This window comes from Entelurus aequoreus, linkage group LG17, assembly GCF_033978785.1.
Source record: "Entelurus aequoreus isolate RoL-2023_Sb linkage group LG17, RoL_Eaeq_v1.1, whole genome shotgun sequence".
Lineage (NCBI taxonomy): Eukaryota > Metazoa > Chordata > Actinopteri > Syngnathiformes > Syngnathidae > Entelurus > Entelurus aequoreus.
Window position 1 is genome coordinate 32,255,037 of NC_084747.1, and position 20,896 is coordinate 32,275,932.

At 38.1% G+C, this 20,896-nt stretch overlaps 1 protein-coding gene across 2 annotated transcripts in view; it reads right to left on the reverse strand.

Moving 5' to 3' along the window:
• The window catches only part of fbxl17 (F-box and leucine-rich repeat protein 17), a 665,460-nt gene that overhangs the window by 282,164 nt on the left and 362,400 nt on the right, over positions 1–20,896 (reverse strand). Inside the window, exon 9 of one of the 2 annotated variants that reach the window (XM_062025477.1) lies at positions 887–1,408. The exons of the other annotated variant lie outside the window; for it this stretch is intronic. Coding sequence (XP_061881461.1) covers positions 1,165–1,408 — 244 coding nt within the window. The 3' untranslated portion in view covers positions 887–1,164. Of the gene's footprint in view, positions 1–886; positions 1,409–20,896 lie in introns of those variants that run through there. 2 annotated transcript variants of the gene reach the window in all.

Genomic DNA, 20,896 nt, shown 5'->3' on the forward strand with positions numbered 1-20,896 from the left:
AACCCCGCCCACCTCAACCCCCCGCCCCCAATTTCCCGAATTCGGAGGTCTCAAGGTTGGCAAGTATGCTCTAGTATACTCTGGACTGAAGCTGTGTGCCTTCATTGTTTTTGTAGCTGTTGTTTTGAGGCATGTTTAAAACAAATAAAAAATAATGCACTTTGTGAAAGTCAAAGTATAGTATTTCCCATAGTTGTAGTGGGTATTAGGATTATCTCAGGGAGAGCATGTCCCAAATTCCAAGCTGCTGTTTTGAGGCATGTTAAAAAAACTAATGCACTTTGTGACTTCAATATTAAATATGGCAGTGCCATGTTGGCATTTTTTTCCATAACTGGAGTTGAAGTTGTTCTCTTATTTTGGAAAACTTTGTTTTTGATTGATTGATTGAAACTTGTATTAGTAGATTGCACAGTACAGTACATATTCCGTACAATTGAGCACTAAATGGTAACACCCGAATAAGTTTTTCAACTTGTTTAAGTCCGGGGTCCACGTTAATCAATTCATGGTAAAGTTACATTGTTTAATGCATCCAGCGGGGCATCACAACAAAATTAGGCATAATAATGTGTTAATTCCACGACTGTATATATCGGTATCGGTTGATATCGGAATCGGTAATTAAGAGTCGGACAATATCGGAATATCGGCAAAAAAGCCATTATCGGACATTTCTAGTACAAAATATTAGAGACACTTCCACCTCAAAAAGAATCTACTCAAATATGGAAATGATAAACACAGCTCTATTCATCAGTCTCATTAGATGCGTGCAGGTGTCTGGCAAGTTGCAACATTTCAACACGAAGACCGGAATATTCATAAGCAACTACATTTATTTCAGGCAATGGCACCTGCACGTGTGCAATGACATCATGGGAGGAAATGGGTAAGCGTCTATGAGGGTTCAAGGAGCCCGCTGTCTGTTTTGTGGCTTCTAATCATATTTCCTCAAGAATGTGTATCAGCCAACCGGTGACATCACAAATGCGGCGACTGCCAGTTGGCATCCGGCGACTTCAACTGCACGCTGACAGCTTGACATGCAGTACGGCTCCAAAAAGCTTTTATCGCTCCCTTTCATACAGATAGAGAAATTGGGCACAAACACAATCCGTCGTCGCCCTTCATGCATCCTCCCCTCCCGGGGCTCGCACTCATCTAGTGTTTCAACCCGAAGAGACCGGACATAGTCCAACAAACAGTGGAGACGGGCATTGTCCGAGCGCAATTATCTCGTACTGTCCGTCTGGTAGGCTGTTGAGGGACAAAGGGGGCCCCTCTGTTGATGAGGCTAGCAGCAGCGTGTGAATAGGAGGTTAGGCATCTTAGCCCTTTCCATGGCCGCCGACATTCAATCTGCCATATACACATCCCCGGTGGATCTGATAACACGAAACAAACCCTTGAGAGAGAGCGGGAGAGAGGAGGAAAAGTCAGACACTAATGGCTTTGGCATTGTGTGTAAATCTTGGCTTATCTGCCTGCTCCTTGTGTTAAGAGACTGGTCAAGGGCAGGGGGGAAAGAATAAACTGCACTACAGCAACATGGACAAACAGCGCTGGCCTCTGTGTGAAAAGGTTAGGAGGTGGTCTTGACCATGTCATCGTGACTGGTAAGGAAACACATAAAAAAGATCAATGGATGAAACATGCACACCAGTACATGCAGACCAGTGGCGGACGCTGGTCTCTCAAGGAGGGGAAGCTCAATTTCGGCCTATATCATAAAATGTGTTGGTTTATTTACACGTAAATTCTACCCTCCGTTCCTTTTTAAGAAAGTGATCTGTGACCCTGCCGTACCAAGAAGGCGTCTTTTCCAGGGATTTGACAAGTGTCCTCTCAATGGCCAGCAGAGCTAGGCTGTTTAAAGGCCTACTGAAATGATTTTTTTATTTATTTAAACGGGGATAGCAGATCCATTCTATGTGTCATACTTGATCATTTCGCGATATTGCCATATTTTTGCTGAAATGATTTAGTAGAGAACAACGACGATAAAGTTCGCAACTTTTGGTCGCTGATAAAAAAAAGCCTTGCCTATACCGGAAGTAGCGTGACGTCACAGGAGGAAGGACTCCTCACATTTCCCTATTGTTTACAATGCAGCGAGAGAGATTCGGACCGAGAAAGCGACGATTACCCCATTAATTTGAGCGAGGATGAAAGATTTGTGGATGAGGAACGTGAAAGTGAAGGACTAGCGTGCAGTGCAGGACGTATCTTTTTTCGCTCTGACCGTAACTTAGGTACAAGGGTTCATTGGATTCCACACTCTCTCCTTTTTCTATTGTGGATCACGGATTTGTATTTTAACCACCTCGGATACTATATCCTCTTGAAAATGTCGAGAACGCGAAATGGACATTCACAGTGACTTTTATCCCCACGACAATACATCGGCGAAGCTCTTTAGCTACTGAGCTAACGTGATAGCATCTGGCTCAAATGCAGATAGAAACAAAATAAATAAACCCCTGACTGGAAGGATAGACAGAAGATCAACAATACTATTAAACCATGGACATGTAAATACACGGTTAATAATTTCCAGCTTGGCGAAGCTTAACAATGCTGTTGCTAACGACGCCATTGAAGCTAACTTAGCTACGGGACGGCGGCGGGCGTTGTAGCTTTCGACGACACCCCGGCCGCCATCAGAGTCGGCAAGAAACATATATTTCCCCAAAGTTACGTACGTGACATGCACATAGCGACACGCACGTACGGGCAAGCGATCAAATGTTTGGAAGCCAAAGCTGTACTCACGGTAGCGCGTCTGCTATCCAACTCAAACTCCTCCTGGTTGTGTTGCTGTAGTTCACCGCTAATACACCGATCGCACCTACAGCTTTCTTCTTTGCAGTCTCCATTGTTCATTAAACAAATTAAGTTAAAGTTAACCAACACAGATGTCCAGAATACTGTGGAATTTTGAGATGAAAACAGGGCTTTTTTGTATTGGATTCAATGGGTCCGAATACTTCCGTATCAACCATTGACGTCACGCGCATACGTCATCATATCTAGACGTTTTCAACCGGAAGTGTGGCGGGAAATTTAAAATTGCACTTTATAAGTTAACCCGGCCGTATTGGCATGTGTTGCAATGTTAAGATTTCATCATTGATATATAAACTATCAGACTGCGTGGTCGGTAGTAGTGGGTTTCAGTAGGCCTTTAAACGGCCTTGGGCCATGGTGTTGCAGGTGTAAGACTTGAGCCGCTTTAAACAGGAGAAGCTCCTCTCTACACCTGCAGATGTAGCTCCAATCTTCGCCACTAATCTCCTGGAGGAATTAATAAAGTACTATCTATCTATCTATCTAATGACAATAGTATACAGAAAGTGAACTCCACAAAATTCCTGGGGGTCATCATTGACGAATACCTCAATTTAAAATGTCACATTAGCCATCTGTTAAACAAATTATCCAAATATGTCGGCCTGTTCTTTTACCTTCGTCATTATCTTCCTCTTTATGCTCTACTTACTCTATACACAACTCTCTTTGAACCACATCTAAACTACTGTAATGTCATCTGGTGTAACACCTTCTAGCTACCTTCACAAATTAGAATACATGCAAAAGAAAATCATAGGAGCCCTGTCATGGTCCAAGTTTAATGCCCCCACTCGACATCTATTCCATAATTATCATTTCTTAAGACTGACAGAGTTCAATATTTATCACAATGCTTGTCTAACCTATCAAGTCATCCACAGGCTGAATCTCAGGCTCTGTAGCTTGGTTCCTATCTATCGTCCCCAGCATGCCCACAACACTGATATCAGGTAAACATCGTCTACTGGCTTGTACTGCTCGAAGTGTTGTATGCAGGGGACCAAAGATCTGGAACCGGCTTTATGAAAGCCTCAGGATGCTGTATTCATTCTCCAACTTCAAAAAGAAACTGAAATCATACCTATTAACCACCTATCTCTAATGCCTCATGTGCATTAACATGAATGTATAGACTACTGTTGGGTTGTGCGTGGTCGAATGAATGTATGTATGTATGTGTATGCTTGCTTTAGTGCTCCTATTTTGTGTTCATCATATAGCGTTTTTGTGCTTGCCACCATGTTTCAGCATTCCATGCATATACTGACCTCTGGACCCCCTGCTAAAAGCTTCTTCTAGCTTATCTGGGGGACCCTTTCACTTACCACCATCCTTAAATGGATATTCACTACTGTTGTAATTGTAATATGGTATTGTGAATAAACTTGAATAAAATCTGCCATTAAGTGCAGCTTGCTACCTAGCTAGCTCGCTAGCTGGGACTGGCGCGAGGCTAGCGCGAAGTGTGTTCGCCTGTGGGTGCTTTGAGACGGTGGAGGGGCTCAGCAACACCCGCTGCTCGGTAGGGACAGAAACTGCAGAGTGAAAGAAGTCAGTCTCCAAAAACATAAAAAAAACACCTGAAAAAGAAGCTCTATTTGTCGCTAGTCGTTTTTAACAAAGAAAATGTCGCTAAGAGGATCAGGAAAGTCTCCGGTAGAACTCAGAAGAACAGAATTAATACTGAAAAATGCTCCCACAGACGTTTACAACACAAGATCGCTGATTCTCTCATTTCGCTGTCAATCAAAAAGGGAATCAGCCTTAGACAGATCATCCAATCATCATGCAGAAGTTGAGTGTCCGGGCCGGCCGAGGCCAGCCCACTGCCCCATAGACGCTGAGCGTCCGATGGACGGGACAAAGCCCAGCATTTATCCAATGACTCGTCTCGTTTCGCTTCCCCACTGAACTCTGTGTACGGCCAGCGTCTACACTGTTTAAAGCAGGGGTGTCCAAAGTGCGGCCCGGGGGCCATTTGTGGCCCCACGGCACATTTTAAAAATACGATTGAAAACAATTAAAAACATGATAAGTGGTATAAAAGAGCAAACAGGTGAAATGTAACGAGAAAATGTCGCAATGTATACTCTAATAACACAAAGCTGCCATGCAGGCTGTTTCTTTCTTCAATGTCATTATGAATTATTGACCTATTCAAAGCTCCAATTACGTCACATCTGAGATATTTTGGGGGAAAATGTTGCAGATTTTGTGTTTGCCATATAAAAAACTGAGCTGTTTTTTATAAAGAAGGGCCTAAAACGAACAAACGAAAAACATAAACAACAATAAAACGTATAATTGACGGATAGATCTGAAGTTGATCCCGAGATTATTGTGTTAAAAGTAAACAGTAAAAAAAACACTATAATTATTTGGATCCCCAATAATTTTAGTGTGATTTGTTTTTAAGTGTCATTGCTCAAAAAATAATAATGAATTAAAATCAATGTTGTCACCTTTTTAAGGCTCCAATTATTATATAATCTCAAATATTCCACTTAAAAATTTTATTGTGTGAAAATATTGCATATTTTGTATTTTTTCCATTAAAAAAATGGGTTTTCTTTGACAACAAGAGCGCTTACAACTTCAATCTTTAAAACCGTTATATTGACAGATAGACCTAATGTTGATCTAGAGATTTAAAACTTGAATAATAATAAAAAATAATAATACTGAATAATGACACATTTTTAATATTTTTTTTTACCAAAACCCTTTGGGGTCACCGGGATCAAGCCTGAGTGGAGGCTTAAATGTATATTTTTTATACATATATTGTATTGGTTTTTAAAATAAAAAATATCAAAATGGCCCCCGCTTGCTTTGATTTTTCAGAATGCGGCCCTCAGTGGAAAAAGTTTGTACACCCCTGGTTTAAAGCATCGTGAAGCTGCAGGAATGAGAGAGAGAAAAGCCGTGGCATTAGCAGTGATAGGAAGCTGATTCTGAACAAAAGAGTGTGTTGTAGCGCATATTTAGTCAATAACATGTACACACAACACTATATATTTAATCACTTATTTTTTGACATTTTAGGGGAAGCTGAGCTTCCCTTGCAGTCTTAGAGCAATCGCCTCTGATGCAGACATGAAAACGTTTGAGCCCAATTTTTCTATTTATTTACACCATTCAGCAACAAGCTCACAAGTATTTCAGGATATGAGTTGTCTCTCAGCTAATTGTCACGCTTCAGGTTGAGAGCAGGACTGCTCCAGGCTCAATGGGGCCTACAATGTTTTTGTTTTATTTACGATTGTTTCTTGTCAAATGTTTTTTTAAACTTTTTTTAATTACACTCAATGGTATGCATGTCTGGTACTAAACCAATTGCATGGGAAATTAAAAGCCTACTGAAATGAGTTTTTCTTATTTAAACGGGGATAGCAGGTCCATTCTATGTGTCATACTTGATCATTTCGCGATATTGCCATATTTTTGCTGAAAGGATTTAGTAGAGAACATCGACGATAAAGTTCGCAACTTTTGGTCGCTGATAAAAAAGCCTTGCCTGTACCGGAAGTAGCGTGACGTCACAGGTTGTGGAGCTCCTCACATCTGCACATTGTTTACAATCATGGCCACCAGCAGCGAGAGCGATTCGGACCGAGAAAGCGACGATTACCCCATTAATTTGAGCGAGGATGAAAGATTCGTGGATGAGGAAAGTGAGAGTGAAAGATTAGAGGGCAGTGGAAGCGATTCAGATAGGGAAGATGCTGTGAGAGGCGGGTGGGACCTGATATTCAGCTGGGAATGATTAAAACAGTAAATAAACACAAGACATATACAGTATATACTCTATTAGCCACAACACAGCCAGGCTTATATTTAATATGCTACAAATGAATCCGCATAACAAACACCTCCCGCCTCCCGTCCATATAACCCGCCAATACAAATCAAACACCCGCACAACACACTCAATCCCACAGCCCAAAGTACCGTTCACTTCCGCAAAGTTCATACAGCACATACAGTATATTTCCCCAAAGTTACGTACGTGACATGCACATAGCGGCACGCACGTACGGGCAAGCGAACAAATGTTTGGAAGCCACAGCTGCGTACTCACGGTAGCGCGTATCCAATTTAAAGTCCTCCTGGTAAGAGTCTCTGTTGTCCCAGTTCTCTACGTGTTTGTGTTGCTGCAGCCGGCCGCTAATACACCGCTTCCCACCTACAGCTTTCTTCTTTGCTGTCTTCATTGTTCATTAAACAAATTGCAAAAGATTCACCAACACAGATGTCCAGAATACTGTGGAATTTTGCGATGAAAACAGACGACTTAATAGCTGGCCACAATGGTGTCCCAAAATGTCCGCTACAATCCGTGACGTCACGCGCAAACGTCATCATACCGAGACGTTTTCAGCAGGATATTTCGCGGAAAATTTAAAATTGCACATTACTAATCTAACCCGGCCGTATTGGCAAGTGTTGCAATGTTAAGATTTCATCATTGATATATAAACTATCAGACTGCGTGGTCGGTAGTAGTGGGTTTCAGTAGGCCTTTAATTGTTTAAAAAACATGTTTTAGTGCAAAATAACAATTTTAACAAAATAAAAACACAAAGTTGCAACATTCATTGCACCACTCTGACTGAGTTGTAATGACTGCAGGACATATGAAGAACTGTTAGAGTAATTTGCACTTACCGTATTTTCCGGACCATAGGGCGCACCGGACTATAAGGCGCACTGCCGATGAGCGCGTCTATTCAGGTCTATTTTTATACAAGAGGCGCACTGGATCATAGGGCGCATTAAAGGGGTCATATTATGATTTTTTTCATGAATTGAAAACACTTCCTTGTGGTCTACAGAACATGTAATGGTGGTTCTTTGGTCAAAATGTTGCATAGATTATGTTTTACAAACCATCTTCAAGTCGCTTTCTGTTGTTTTGTGGGCGGTCTTATTTACGTGGGTCACCTTCGACCGTGTCTTCTCCCCGCCATCTTTGTTGTAGCGGTGTAGCGTGCAAGGACTGGAGTGGAAGAAGTGTCAAAAGATGGAGCTAACTGTTTTAATGACATTCAGACTTTACTTAAATCAATAACGGAGCAGCATCTCCTCATCCGTGGCTCACTAGTGCAACAACGCAGGAAATATGTCCTGTGAAAAACCGTCTGACCGGAACTCTCTAATGACTAAAGTTACTTGGGTGAATTATGCAAACCCACTACACCGGTAGTTTTTAGCCCTTCCATAGCGAGTCGACTGACAGATATAAGTCAGAACTTTACGCTACTTAATATTAGAAATGGAAACAGCGGAGGATGAATGTCCCATAACAAGAAAATAGAGAAAATGAAGAAGCTTATCGACAACGGCGTTGACACGGACTACAAAGGCGAACACGTGCACATTTTCAGGACTTATGCAGATCCCAAATACACATCAACAGGTACCAGAAGGTAAGAAAAGTTGGTTTTGCATAATATTGCGAAACAAAACGCCTGATAAAATGTCTGGTAAAAGATGTCATTTTGCGGTCCTTATACACACACCATACTAATACTCGTATGTTGAAGAGTACATCTGACTACTGTAGCCGTAACGCGCCGACAACCCATCAAACGGTGCAGCTTCATAGCTTTTTGAGCGCCGTGTGTAATGTTCTATATTCTCAATGGAACATTTAAAGTTTTGGTGTTGTTTACTGGCGTCATATTGCAGTCTACACGTATTTCTTATGTGTGACTGCCATCTACTCGTTACACGTATTATTACACTATGTACCAAATGCACCGGATTATAAGGCGCACTGTCGATTTTTGAGAAAAATAAAGGATTTTAAGTGCGCCTTATAGTCCGAAAAATACGGTATATTTTTACCAATGACGGAACGGGAAGGAGCTAGTAATACATTTGTGGTAAAATTTCAAATGAGGCGCCACAGAAAAGACGCTTGTTTTGCCAATAAGAAGGGGCGGCCCTGGTTCGGAGCAGTAATTTGGGTCATGAGCCTCCCCGCCGCGAGTTGGTGGAGCGAAAACATCCCGTGTCTCGCTCGCTAGTATTAGCTAACAGCGACCAAGACATGACTTTGTTTTTCCAAACATTGGGTATGAAGAAATGAGAGTAGAGGACAGTGCTGACAAGAAGAAGAAGAAGAAGAAGCGGATGAAGTGAAAATCATGACAGAGGTGTACGTGAAGCCAACTTGGCAAAGCAGTATGAGCACTGCAACTTACAATCTGCCTCGTACTGAAGCAGAAGGAGTGGAAAAAGGATATAATAATAATGCCAGCCATGAATTTAAAATTAATTCCAAATGGAGGACATTTATCCAGTCCACTCTCCAAGGTAAATGTTGTATATTAATATTACATTACTTAATAAACCTACTGTACTTGGGCTGATTTTATAGTATATATATATATATATATATATATATATATATATATATATATATATATATATATATATATATATATATATATATATATATATATATATATATATATATATATATATATACATATATATATATATATATATATGTATATCGTATTTGTATAATATTAATTTATCTTTCACTTTTACAGCTGCACTTGTCATGCTATTATTTTGTTTAATTATACTGCAATACCAATGTTACGTTTTTCAAATTGAATGCATTTCTTTTTTTAAGTATTTTTATATATGGAGCTATCACATTATGGTCTAAATAGGGATGTAAGATGTAAAAAATTAAAAAATGTCATATAGAGGCTATTGTGACCAAAATTTACACAGTCATAATAATCACTGTATTGTTGAATGTGCTTACAAACACACTTATACACACACCGAAATATTTTGCCCAAGTTATTGGAAGAAAAAAATAAAATAAAATATACACACTCTTCGAAAATCCACTATTTTGCAAGATTTGTGTTTCATATGCTTTTGTTTTTGTTTTAATACTGTATCTGTTATAATGGCTAAGCTTGTATTGTTTTAAATATTGGTTTGTACTGTAGCACTTTAAGATCTATTAAAATGAAAAGTGTGTAACTAATAAAACATGTTTTTTATTATATCTGGTGGGCATTGTGTCATCCTACTCTGTTCAGCAGTCTTTGAACACACCGTAAAAACACCTTTGTCTTGTATTCCTCTAAGTATAGATCAATCCCTCTATCACAGCGTCTATGTTTAATGTCCACAACTGAATATCTTAGTTGGTCAGACAATAATGTGATTACCGTATTTCCTTGAATTGGCGCCGGGAATATAGTATTCGCCTGCCTAGAATTACAGCCGGGTCAAACTCGTTTTGCAAAATAATTAGCGCATGCTTGGCACTTCCGCCGGGTCAAATATGAGTCATTAAATGACTCCCGCCTCCAGGTGGTAGAGGGCGCTAGTGATCCTTCTTGCGACTACCAGTACTGCAGGAGACAGGTACTGCAGAAGAAGACAACAAGCAGCAAGCATGCAGCAATTGTTTGCTTGCACTTTTAACATGGAGGATTACATATCTAAAATAAAACCGTTTTATAAACTGGACTTTCAATCGAAGCAGGAGGTAATAATTAAAGGAATATCTCCAGAGACTTTTAAAATTGAAGAAAGATGAGAAAGACTGCCTTTGATCAGAAGCAGCTGCACATGGACCCATCTACAAGTAAAGGTAAGATCATAATAACGTTTTTTTTATTAAATGTGTCTTTAATGATAAGGTATGCGCCGGAGTGAGAAGAGGTTTTAAAATAATTAGAGCATGCTTGCTCATTCCGCATGGTTTTGGTAACCGCAGGAATGAGAAGAGGTTTTAAATTAATTAGCGCCCCTGCGGCTATTCAAGGAAATACGGTATATACATTTAGATGAGGTATGTTGTTTCGTAATAGGGAAAAACATTAATGTCTCTTGTTTTCATGTTAGCATTTAAGCCAGTCAGTCCGTGAGTTTTTCAAAGTGTAATTATCAATCACGGCTTTTCAATAACTATTTAAAACGGTAATACTATAACCGTCGAGGGTTTTATCTCAGTTATGGCTATTACCGTTTACATCTACATTAAGAAACATTTGTATATTTATGCTGAAAAACACAACAAACTTGTGTTTCCACTATCATTACTAAAAAAATAAATGCATTTTCTAGGAATTAATTATAATAAAGTGGGTTGCAATTTAAGGGCTTCATGATGGAGCCAGTTGAGTATCCCTGTCAACTGTCAATAACAATAAAAACATAATGTAACTTTTGACAGTCTTACAACACATTTTTTTCGTCATTTAAAACTGAAAGAATACATTTATTTTCATTAATTTTAATCTTACTGTATCAACAAAGGTTGAAGAATAAATAGGTTAGTTCAGATAATTATTCTTGGTTTGTCTCTCTCCATTGTCTAACTCTATGAACCGTACCAAAACAACCAATCTGAACAGTAATGAACTATATAGTTTAGAAGGCGATGTCATACACAATGAAAATGACACTAAAAGGATCAAGATACAGTAAGAAGCAAAAGAAAAGACATGGTGGATTATCTTTTTAATCCGTCCACTACCTGACCATTTCTAAGGGGGCTTAGAGTCTAATACATCACGAGTACACCAGTAACCCGCTTCGCTTTCTCCTTCTGAACTCTTTCACCTTTCCTACAGTCTCATTTTACCCATTATTTTTCACACTTACTTTGTACAATCATCATAGAAAAGTAATGTAATGGCTTAGGGTGTTAAACATATATTTTGTCTGTACATGAAGCTGCATTTGGATTCATTTTCATGCTTTCCTGCAAAAACACGACGCATATGTGACTGTTTTAAATTCCATTTTGCTTTTTTGTGCATGATTGCTGCCATACAATTGTCAAATCAGATCACATTTATACTGCATACAACATAGTGTATTCAAAACTTAATCCTACACCCATGCACAGTATTACCAGTAACTAGAAGAGGCAATTCCTGAAGGAATGGCATGTGAATGTTGAACTGAAATGCTGACACAATGTGGTATGAATGTAAGAATAGTTTGAATGTTGGAATGGTTTGAATGTTGAAGAGTTTGGATTTCCAGGAAAACCGGAATTTGGTTTGGAACTTGGGAGAGTGTTAGTTTGAATGTCCAGGATGAGTGGAATGTGTTGATGTTGGAATGGTTTGAATAGGTTGAAAAATGTGGGAATTGTGCAACTTGGAAAAATGTCCCATTCATTTCAATGGGAACTTCCTGGAAATGTGGGAATTTTGGAAAAAAGGGATTTTTTTTTTAAATGATTAGGAGCATGGATGTCCTAAATGAGCTGAATTGGTTGGTGTTGGAATTGTTAAAATCGGGCAAGAAATGTTGAAGTAGTATTGGTATTGGGGAAATTCGGGAATATCTGGAATTGTTTTTGAACTTGGAAAAAGGGTAGTTTGGATTTCCAGAATGGTGGATTGTGTCAAAGGTGGAATGGTTTGAAAGAATGTGGGAATTGTGGAAGTTTGAAGAATGTCCAATTCATTTCAATGGGAATTTCCCCCCAAAATTGGGAATTTCTGGAAAAGCGGGAATTCTTTTGAAAATGGTAAAAAAAAAAAAACGCCAATGGTCTTATTAAGTTGTAATGGTTGGAGTTGATTTTTTTCAAATCCGTGGAGAAAGGTTGAAGTAGTAACATGTTGAAATGAGAAATGGTAGTACAGAATTCCTGGAATTTCGGGAAAACCGGGAATTTTTCCAGTTAAAAAAATAACTTTGTTTTTTGTCCTGATTAAGAGGAATGTTTTGACGGTGAAACGGTTGAAATGCGTTGAAAAATGTGGAAGGAGTAGTCGCCAGAAAAAAGGGTGGAAATAGGGCTCTGGAAAAGCAGGAATTCTGGAAAATCCTGGCATTTTTTTTTAACTTGGAAAAAGGGAAGTTTGAATTTCCAGGATGGTGGAATGTGTTGAAGGTGGAATTAGTAAACAAACAAAGGCTCCTAATTTAGCTGCTGACATATGCAGTAACATATTGTCATTTTCCATTCTATTATTTTGTCAACATTATTAGGGACAAGTGGTAGAAAATTAATTATTAATCTAGTAATTCATTTACTGTTAATATCTGCTTACTTTCTCTTTTAACATGTTCTATCTACACTTCTGTTAAAATGTAATAATCACTTATTCTTCTGTTGTTTGATACTTTACATTAGTTTTGGATGGCACCACAAATTTGGGTATCAATCTGATACCAAGTCGTTACAGGATCATACATTGGTCATATTCAAAGTCCGCATGTGTCCAGGGACATATTTCCTGAGTTTATGAACATAATATAAAAAAAAGAAAAACGTAAGAAGATGTTGTGATGCCAAAAAATGTTGATGTACCATATTTTCCGCACTATAAGGCGCACCGGATTATAAGGCGCACCTTCAATGAATGGCCTATTTTAAAACTTTGTTCATATATAAGGCGCACCGCATTATAAGGCGCATAGAATAGACGCTACAGTAGAGGCTGGTGTTACTTTATGCATCCCGTAGTTACGAGACCTGTTGTGGCGCAATATTGGTCCATATATAAGGCGCACCGGATTATAAGGCGCACTGTCAGCTTTTGAGAAAATTGGAGGTTTTTAGGTGTTCCTTATAGTGCGGAAAATATGGTAATCATAGTAGTATATATATTATTCTGTACACATATTATGTATATATTCGTATATATGTTGGATTTTTTATCGCTATATTAGTCTATTTATACCTGCATTGTCCTTTCCATCCTTACACTTTCCATCATTGTAACTGAGCTACTGTGTTGAACAATTTCCCTTGTGGATCATTAAAGTTTGTCTAAGTCTAAGTATCGACTAGATAAGCTACTGTACTTGGTATCATTACAGTGGATGTTAGCTGGCAGACCGGTACCTTTCAGAGGCGGTATAGTACCGAATACGATTCATTTGTATACCGTACAACCCTAGTGCTTATTAACGATATCGCTAATACTTGGTTAGTATTCAGGTCACGAGATGTAAATGGGGTATTGTTTGCAGTTTCTGGATGTTTTTAGAGGGCTTTCTTGGCATAATAGCTGGATTGTTCCCACTAATAGGTTGAAAAATGTACAAATGGTGGAAGTTTGAAAAATGGCCAATTCATTTTGAATGGTAAAAATGTCCCGGAAAACCTGGAATTCTGGGAAATCTGGGAATGTTTTGAATTTGTCAAGGGAAATCCTGCGATTCCTGAATAGGCTGAACTGTTTGAAGTTGGAACGGTTTGAATCGGGTGAAATCTGCAGAAGAAGAAGAAGAATAAATAGATGCATTTTGGTGTAGAAAACCATATGTGTGAATGCTTTGGAGCATTCACACAATAAAGTCAATTGGCAAAAATAACTAGAATTACTTCCTTTGACTAACACAATTATTCACTTAATAAACACAACTTATTGATCTATTGATCCAGTCCGTATTTCATTTCTCCCACAGACTTAGTCTTGAACAACGTCTGCCTGGTACCTCTGCCAATGTGGACGACTGCGGCTAAATTACATCAAACTCACCTACTTGACTTGCACGCTTGCACCCTTACACACCCTCGGGGTACGTAACGGAAGCAGGTGTTGGATGTAATGAGTTTGTCTACAAGCTGTTATAAAATGACAACTGGGAGCGTGGACCCCCTCAGCTCTGGCGGCAGATCCATCCTTGTTGTTGTACACTCCAGATAAGCACACTACTATAATAGTACTCATCTTGGAGGAGTCAACTGTTGGGAGTAGTAGAGGAGGCGAGTGTGCAATGGAGGTGGGCCAACCCCACCACGTTCTGCATGTGTGTTTGCATGGCTTTTATGTTGGTTTTAGTTAAGGTGCGCAGATGGCAGGTATGGTAATACATGTATTAAATGAATATGCACCATGCTGTATATTAGTATAGCGCATTACTATGGACTGCAACATGATCCAGCTGCAGCCAAAATAATTCAAACCACAATCCCTTGCCTCATTCCACACACACCCAGAAGTATTCATTAATATTTTAATGGCCTAGTCGAAGGATTCTAATCGTGGTCAATGGTGGGTTGGAGCCTTACTAAAATGAATTTTTATTTATTTAAACGGGGATAGCAGATCCATTCTATGTGTCATACTTGATCATTTCGCGATATTGCCATATTTTTGCTGAAAGGATTTAGTAGAGAACATCGACGATAAAGTTCGCAACTTTTGGTCGCTGATAAAAAAAGCCTTGCCTGTACCGGAAGTAGCGTGACGTCGCAGGTTGAAAGGCTCCTCACATTTCCCCATTGTTTACACCAGCAGCAAGAGCGATTCAGGACAGAGATAGCGACGATTACCCCATTAATTTGAGCGAGGATGAAAGATTTGTGGATGAGGAACGTGAGAGTGAAGGACTAGAGTGCAGTGCAGGACGTATCTTTTTTAGCTCTGACCGTAACTTAGGTACAAGGGCTCATTGGATTCCACACTTTATCCTTTTTCTATTGTGGATCACGGATTTGTATTTTAAACCACCTCGGATACTATATCCTCTTGAAAATGAGAGTCGAGAACGCGAAATGGACATTCACAGTGACTTTTATCTCCACGACAATACATCGGCGAAGCACTTTAGCTACGGAGCTAACGTGATAGCATCGGGCTTAACTGCATATAGAAACAAAATAAATAAACCCCGGACTGGAAGGATAGACAGAAAATCAACAATACTATTAAACCATGGACCTGTAACTACACGGTTAATGCTTTCCAGCCTAGCGAAGCTTAACAATGCTGTTGCGAACGATGGCATTGAAGCTAACTTAGCTATGGGACCTCTAACTATGCAAAAAACATTAGCTATCCACCTACGCCAGCCCTCATCTGCTCATTAACACCCGTGCTCACCTGCGTTCCAGCGATCGACAGAGCGACGAAGGACTTCACCCGATCATCGATGCGGTCGGCGGCTAGCGTCGGATAGTGCGTCTGCTATCCATCTCAAAGTCCTCCTGGCTGTGTTGCTGCAGCCAGCCGCTAATACACCGATCCCACCTACAACTTTCTTCTTTGCAGTCTTCGTTGTTCATTAAACAAATTGCAAAAATTCACCAACACAGATGTCCAGAATACTGTGGAATTTTGCGATGAAAACAGAGCTTTTTGTATTGGATACAATGGTGTCCGAATACTTCCGTTTCAACCATTGACGTCACGCGCATACGTCATCATACATAGACGTTTTCAACCGAAAGTTTCGCGGGAAATTTAAAATTGCACTTTATAAGTTAACCCGGCCGTATTGGCATGTGTTGCAATGTTAAGATTTCATCATTGATATATAAACTATCAGACGGCGTGGTCGGTAGTAGTGGATTTCAAAGGGAACTGCACATTTTTTTTAAATGTTGCCTTTCATTGACAATCCCTATGTGAGACAAGAACATATATGTTTTTGTTGTTGCATTCTAACACATAAACATTAGGAAAAGTCAGCGAACAATCCAGCTACTGTGCCAAGAAAGCCCTCTAAAAACATCCAAAAACTGCAAAACAATACTCCATTTACATCTCGTGACCTGAATACTAACCAAGTATTAGCGATATCATTAATAAGCACTAGGGTTGTACGGTATACAAATTAATCGTATTCGGTACTATACCGCCTCTGAAAAGTACCGGTCCGCCAGCTAACATACACTGTAATGATACCAAGTACAGTAGCGTATCTAGTCGATAGTTAGACTTAGACTTAGACAAACTTTAATGATCCACAAGGGAAATTGTTCAACACAGTAGCTCAGTTACAATGATGGAAAGTGTAAGGATGGAAAGGACAATACAGGTATAAATAGACTTATATAGCGATAAAAAAAAATCTAACATACAGTATATACGAATATATACATAATATGTGTACAGAATAATATATATACTACTATGATTACCGTATTTTCCGCACTATAAGGCGCACCTAAAAACCTCCAATTTTCTCAAAAGCTGACAGTGCGCCTTATAATCCGGTGCGCCTTATATATGGACCAATATTGAGCCACAACAGGTATCGCAACTGTGGGATGCATAAAGTAACCCCAGCCTCTACAGTAGCATCTATTCTATGCGCCTTATAATGCGGTGCATCTTATTTATGAACAAAGTTTTAAAATAAGCCATTCATTGAAGGTGCGCCTTATAATCCGGTGCGCCTCATAGTGCGGAAAATACAGTACATTGACATTTTTTGGCATCACAACATCTTCTTACGTTTTTCTTTTTTTTATATTATGTTCATAAACTCAGGAAATATGTCCCTGGACACATGCGGACTTTGAATATGACCAATGTATGATCCTGTAACGACTTGGTATCAGATTGATACCCAAATGTGTGGTGCCATCCAAAACTAATGTAAAGTATCAAACAACAGAAGAATAAGTGATTATTACATTTTAACAAAAGTGTAGATAGAACATGTTAAAAGAGAAAGTAAGCAGATATTAACAGTAAATGAATTATTAGATTAATAATTAATTTTCTACCACTTGTCCCTAATAATGTTGACAAAATAATAGAATGGAAAATGACACAATATGTTACTGCATACGTCAGCAGACTAAATTAGGAGCCTTTGTTTGTTTACTTACTACTAAAAGAGAAGTTGTCTTGTATGCTCACTATTTTATTTAAGGACTTAACTGCAATAAGAAACATGTTTAATGTACCCTAAGATTTTTTTGTTAAAATAAAGCCAATAATGCAATTTTTTGTGGTACCCTTTATTTAGAAAAGTACCGAAAAGTATAGAAATAATTTTGGTACCGGTACCAAAGTACTTATTAATGCCTTATTCTGCATGGCCTTATTATACAACCAGTAAGCAATTAAATAGGAGTCTTCCCTCAATAACCTCAGAATTATTGCTTATTAGTAACCCTAACCTTAACCCTAACCCTTATATGTTCCTCTAGTGTCCAAATAACTCTAAATTAAGTCTTTGTTACTTTAATAAGCAATTAATTAATGGTGAATATGTTCCCCATACTAAAGAGTTACCGACAGGTTATCTTTTATCCAGGGTTGTCTAATATTGAGGTGTAACAGGTACATGCAGTTTACATCCTGCCGTCTATCTTTAATCCCTAACTTTGTTATTGATAACCAAACACTACAGTCACAGGCAGGTGAATGCAAAGTCACTAAGCCCTAATTTATTCGGCCGTAGAAGTGCTGTATGAGGGACGTTTATTAGATGAGGATGCCAATAAGCCCTGGGTGAGGTCCCAGCATACAGTCGCGCTCTTACACTTACTTCCTTTTAATCTTTCTACCTAACCATGTCTCTCCTCACCTCGCTGTAGAGTTTCGCCCGAGACAAAAAAAGAAAACACTCTCATTTGCATTATCAATCCAATAATAGGTCTAAAAGCAGCTCCTGCCCTTCCTCCATTGCTGCGTCCATCAATGCTCATTAGTCCACCCCGAAGCCTTTCCCTTCTCATTTAGGTCTGCAAACCAGCAGTCTGGCATCTTTGCCACAAAACAAGAGGATGATGTTAGAATAAATTATGGATTTTTTTGTTTGAATACATTAGGTTCAACAGCGGCAAACATGGGAATTCACGAGGGCTTAATAGCAGAGACCTTCCTGTGAACAAACCACACGGAGATAGCACTGTAATTTCAGCTGAATTTTAAGTGGCTTGGCCGGTATCAAATTAATGGAGTGAAATTCCAACAGACAAATGAGCTGTAGAGAAAGAATCTAAATGATTGACTCTAAACCCGGATAATTAACCTCATTAATTAAGCACACTCTAACAGTTATACAGAGGATTTAGTGGGAGACAAAATTAATTATTGCTTAAATACTTTTTTTGACAGCTGCACAAATACACTGTCGAGAAATTGAAGGGCATTGGTATAAAAAAAAGAGAAAAGGGGCTCGGAAGTTCCCACACAAACTAAAAAAAGGACATAACAAAGGCTCCTTGTGGTGTCCTTTACTTTTCCACTGGATAGTAACTCGGCTGTACTAGCCTTAGTTTAGGACAGTGGTCGGCAACCCAAAACGTTGAAAGAGCCATATTGGACCAAAAATACAAAAAACCAAACCTGTGTGGGGCCGCAAAAAATGAAAAGCTGTATATAAGTGTTATAATGAAGGCAACACATGATGTGTCTATATTAGCTATAATAGCCTACTTTTAAAATGACTATGTGTCGCAGGCTGAAGCAAATCTTCGTTGGACAGAAATGTTGAAATGTAATATTTATTCTACACATTTTTACAACATTAAAAAAAACATTATTTATTTATATATATATATATATATATATATATATATATATATATATATATATATATATATATATATATATATATATATATATATATATATATATATATATATTTATTTATTTATATTTATTTATTTATTATTTATTTATATTTATTAGTAAACCAGAGGCTACTCAGAAGGTGGGATAACTCCTGGAAATTACTGGCTTTTAATGGCCAAAGGTATAGATGTGTGTGTCCAAGTTAAAAGGAAACGACAGGCTGTATTCTTCTAATAGATTTATTACAACCTTTGCTAGCTAGGTAATGTTTGCTGTGGTCTGGAACAACATGGCACACACACAACTATCTGAAATGCAGCCAATATTACATACAGATAATGTGTCATGAGACAAGCAAAACTAAATTATATAGAAAGAGGATACAAGTAAAGGATACTAAATGAGCTCAAATATACCTACACATGAGGCATAATGATGCAATATGTACATACAGCTAGCCTAAATAGCATGTTAGCATTAATTAGCTTGCAGTCATGCACTGACCAAGTAGGCCTTATTAGCACTCCAACAAGTCAATAACATCAACAAAACGCACCTTTGTGCATTCACGCACAGCATAAAACTTTCGGTGGACAAGATGAGACAAAGAAGGAGTGGAAGATTTGACATGTAAACAAACTGTTGCGTCACAGTCCACACTATGGTGAGTTCAAGAACTGTTGAAATTAGTAAGACAAAACGACGTTCACCGAATATTCTCATCATTGAAGCATACACACAAACATATTAAACAGTGATCTTTCTAAGAATTGGGAAAGTTTGTGTCATGTTTGTCCTCAAACAAAAAACATACTAAAACAAAACAAAATTGTTTTTTTTCTCCCATCTTTTTCCATTTTCAATCCTTTTTTAAAAATACTCCAGGGAGCCACTAGGGCGGCACTAAAGAGTGTATATATATATATATATATATATATATATATATATATATATATATATATATATATATATATATATATATATATATATATATATATATATATATATACATACACACATACACAAATATACTGTATATACATATACATATATGTATATCATATACATATATATATACATATACATATATATATATACATATACATATACATGTATATATATATATACATATACATATATATATATATATATATATATATATATATATATATATATATATATATATATATATATATATATATATATATATATATATATATATATACATATATATATATATATATATATATATATATATATATACTACCGTTCAAAAGTTTGGGGTCACCCAAAAAATTTTGTGGAATAGCCTTAATTTCTAAGAACAAAAATAGACTGTCGAGTTTCAGATGAAAGTTATCTTTTTATGGCCATTTTGAGCGTTTAATTGACCCCACAAATGTGATGCTCCAGAAACTCAATCTGCTGGAAGGTCAGTTTTGTAGCTTCTGTAACGAGCTAAACTGTTTTCAGATGTGTGAACATGATTGCACAAGGGTTTTCTAATCATCAATTAGCCTTCTGAGCCAATGAGCAAACACATTGTACCATTAGAACACTGGAGTGATAGTTGCTGGAAATGGGCCTCTATACACCTATGTAGATATTGCACCAAAAACCATACATTTGCAGCTAGAATAGTCATTTACCACATTAGCCATGTATAGAGTGTATTTCTTTAAAGTTAAGACTAGTTTAAAGTTATCTTCATTGAAAAGTACAGTGCTTTTCCTTCAAAAATAAGGACATTTCAATGTGACCCCAAACTT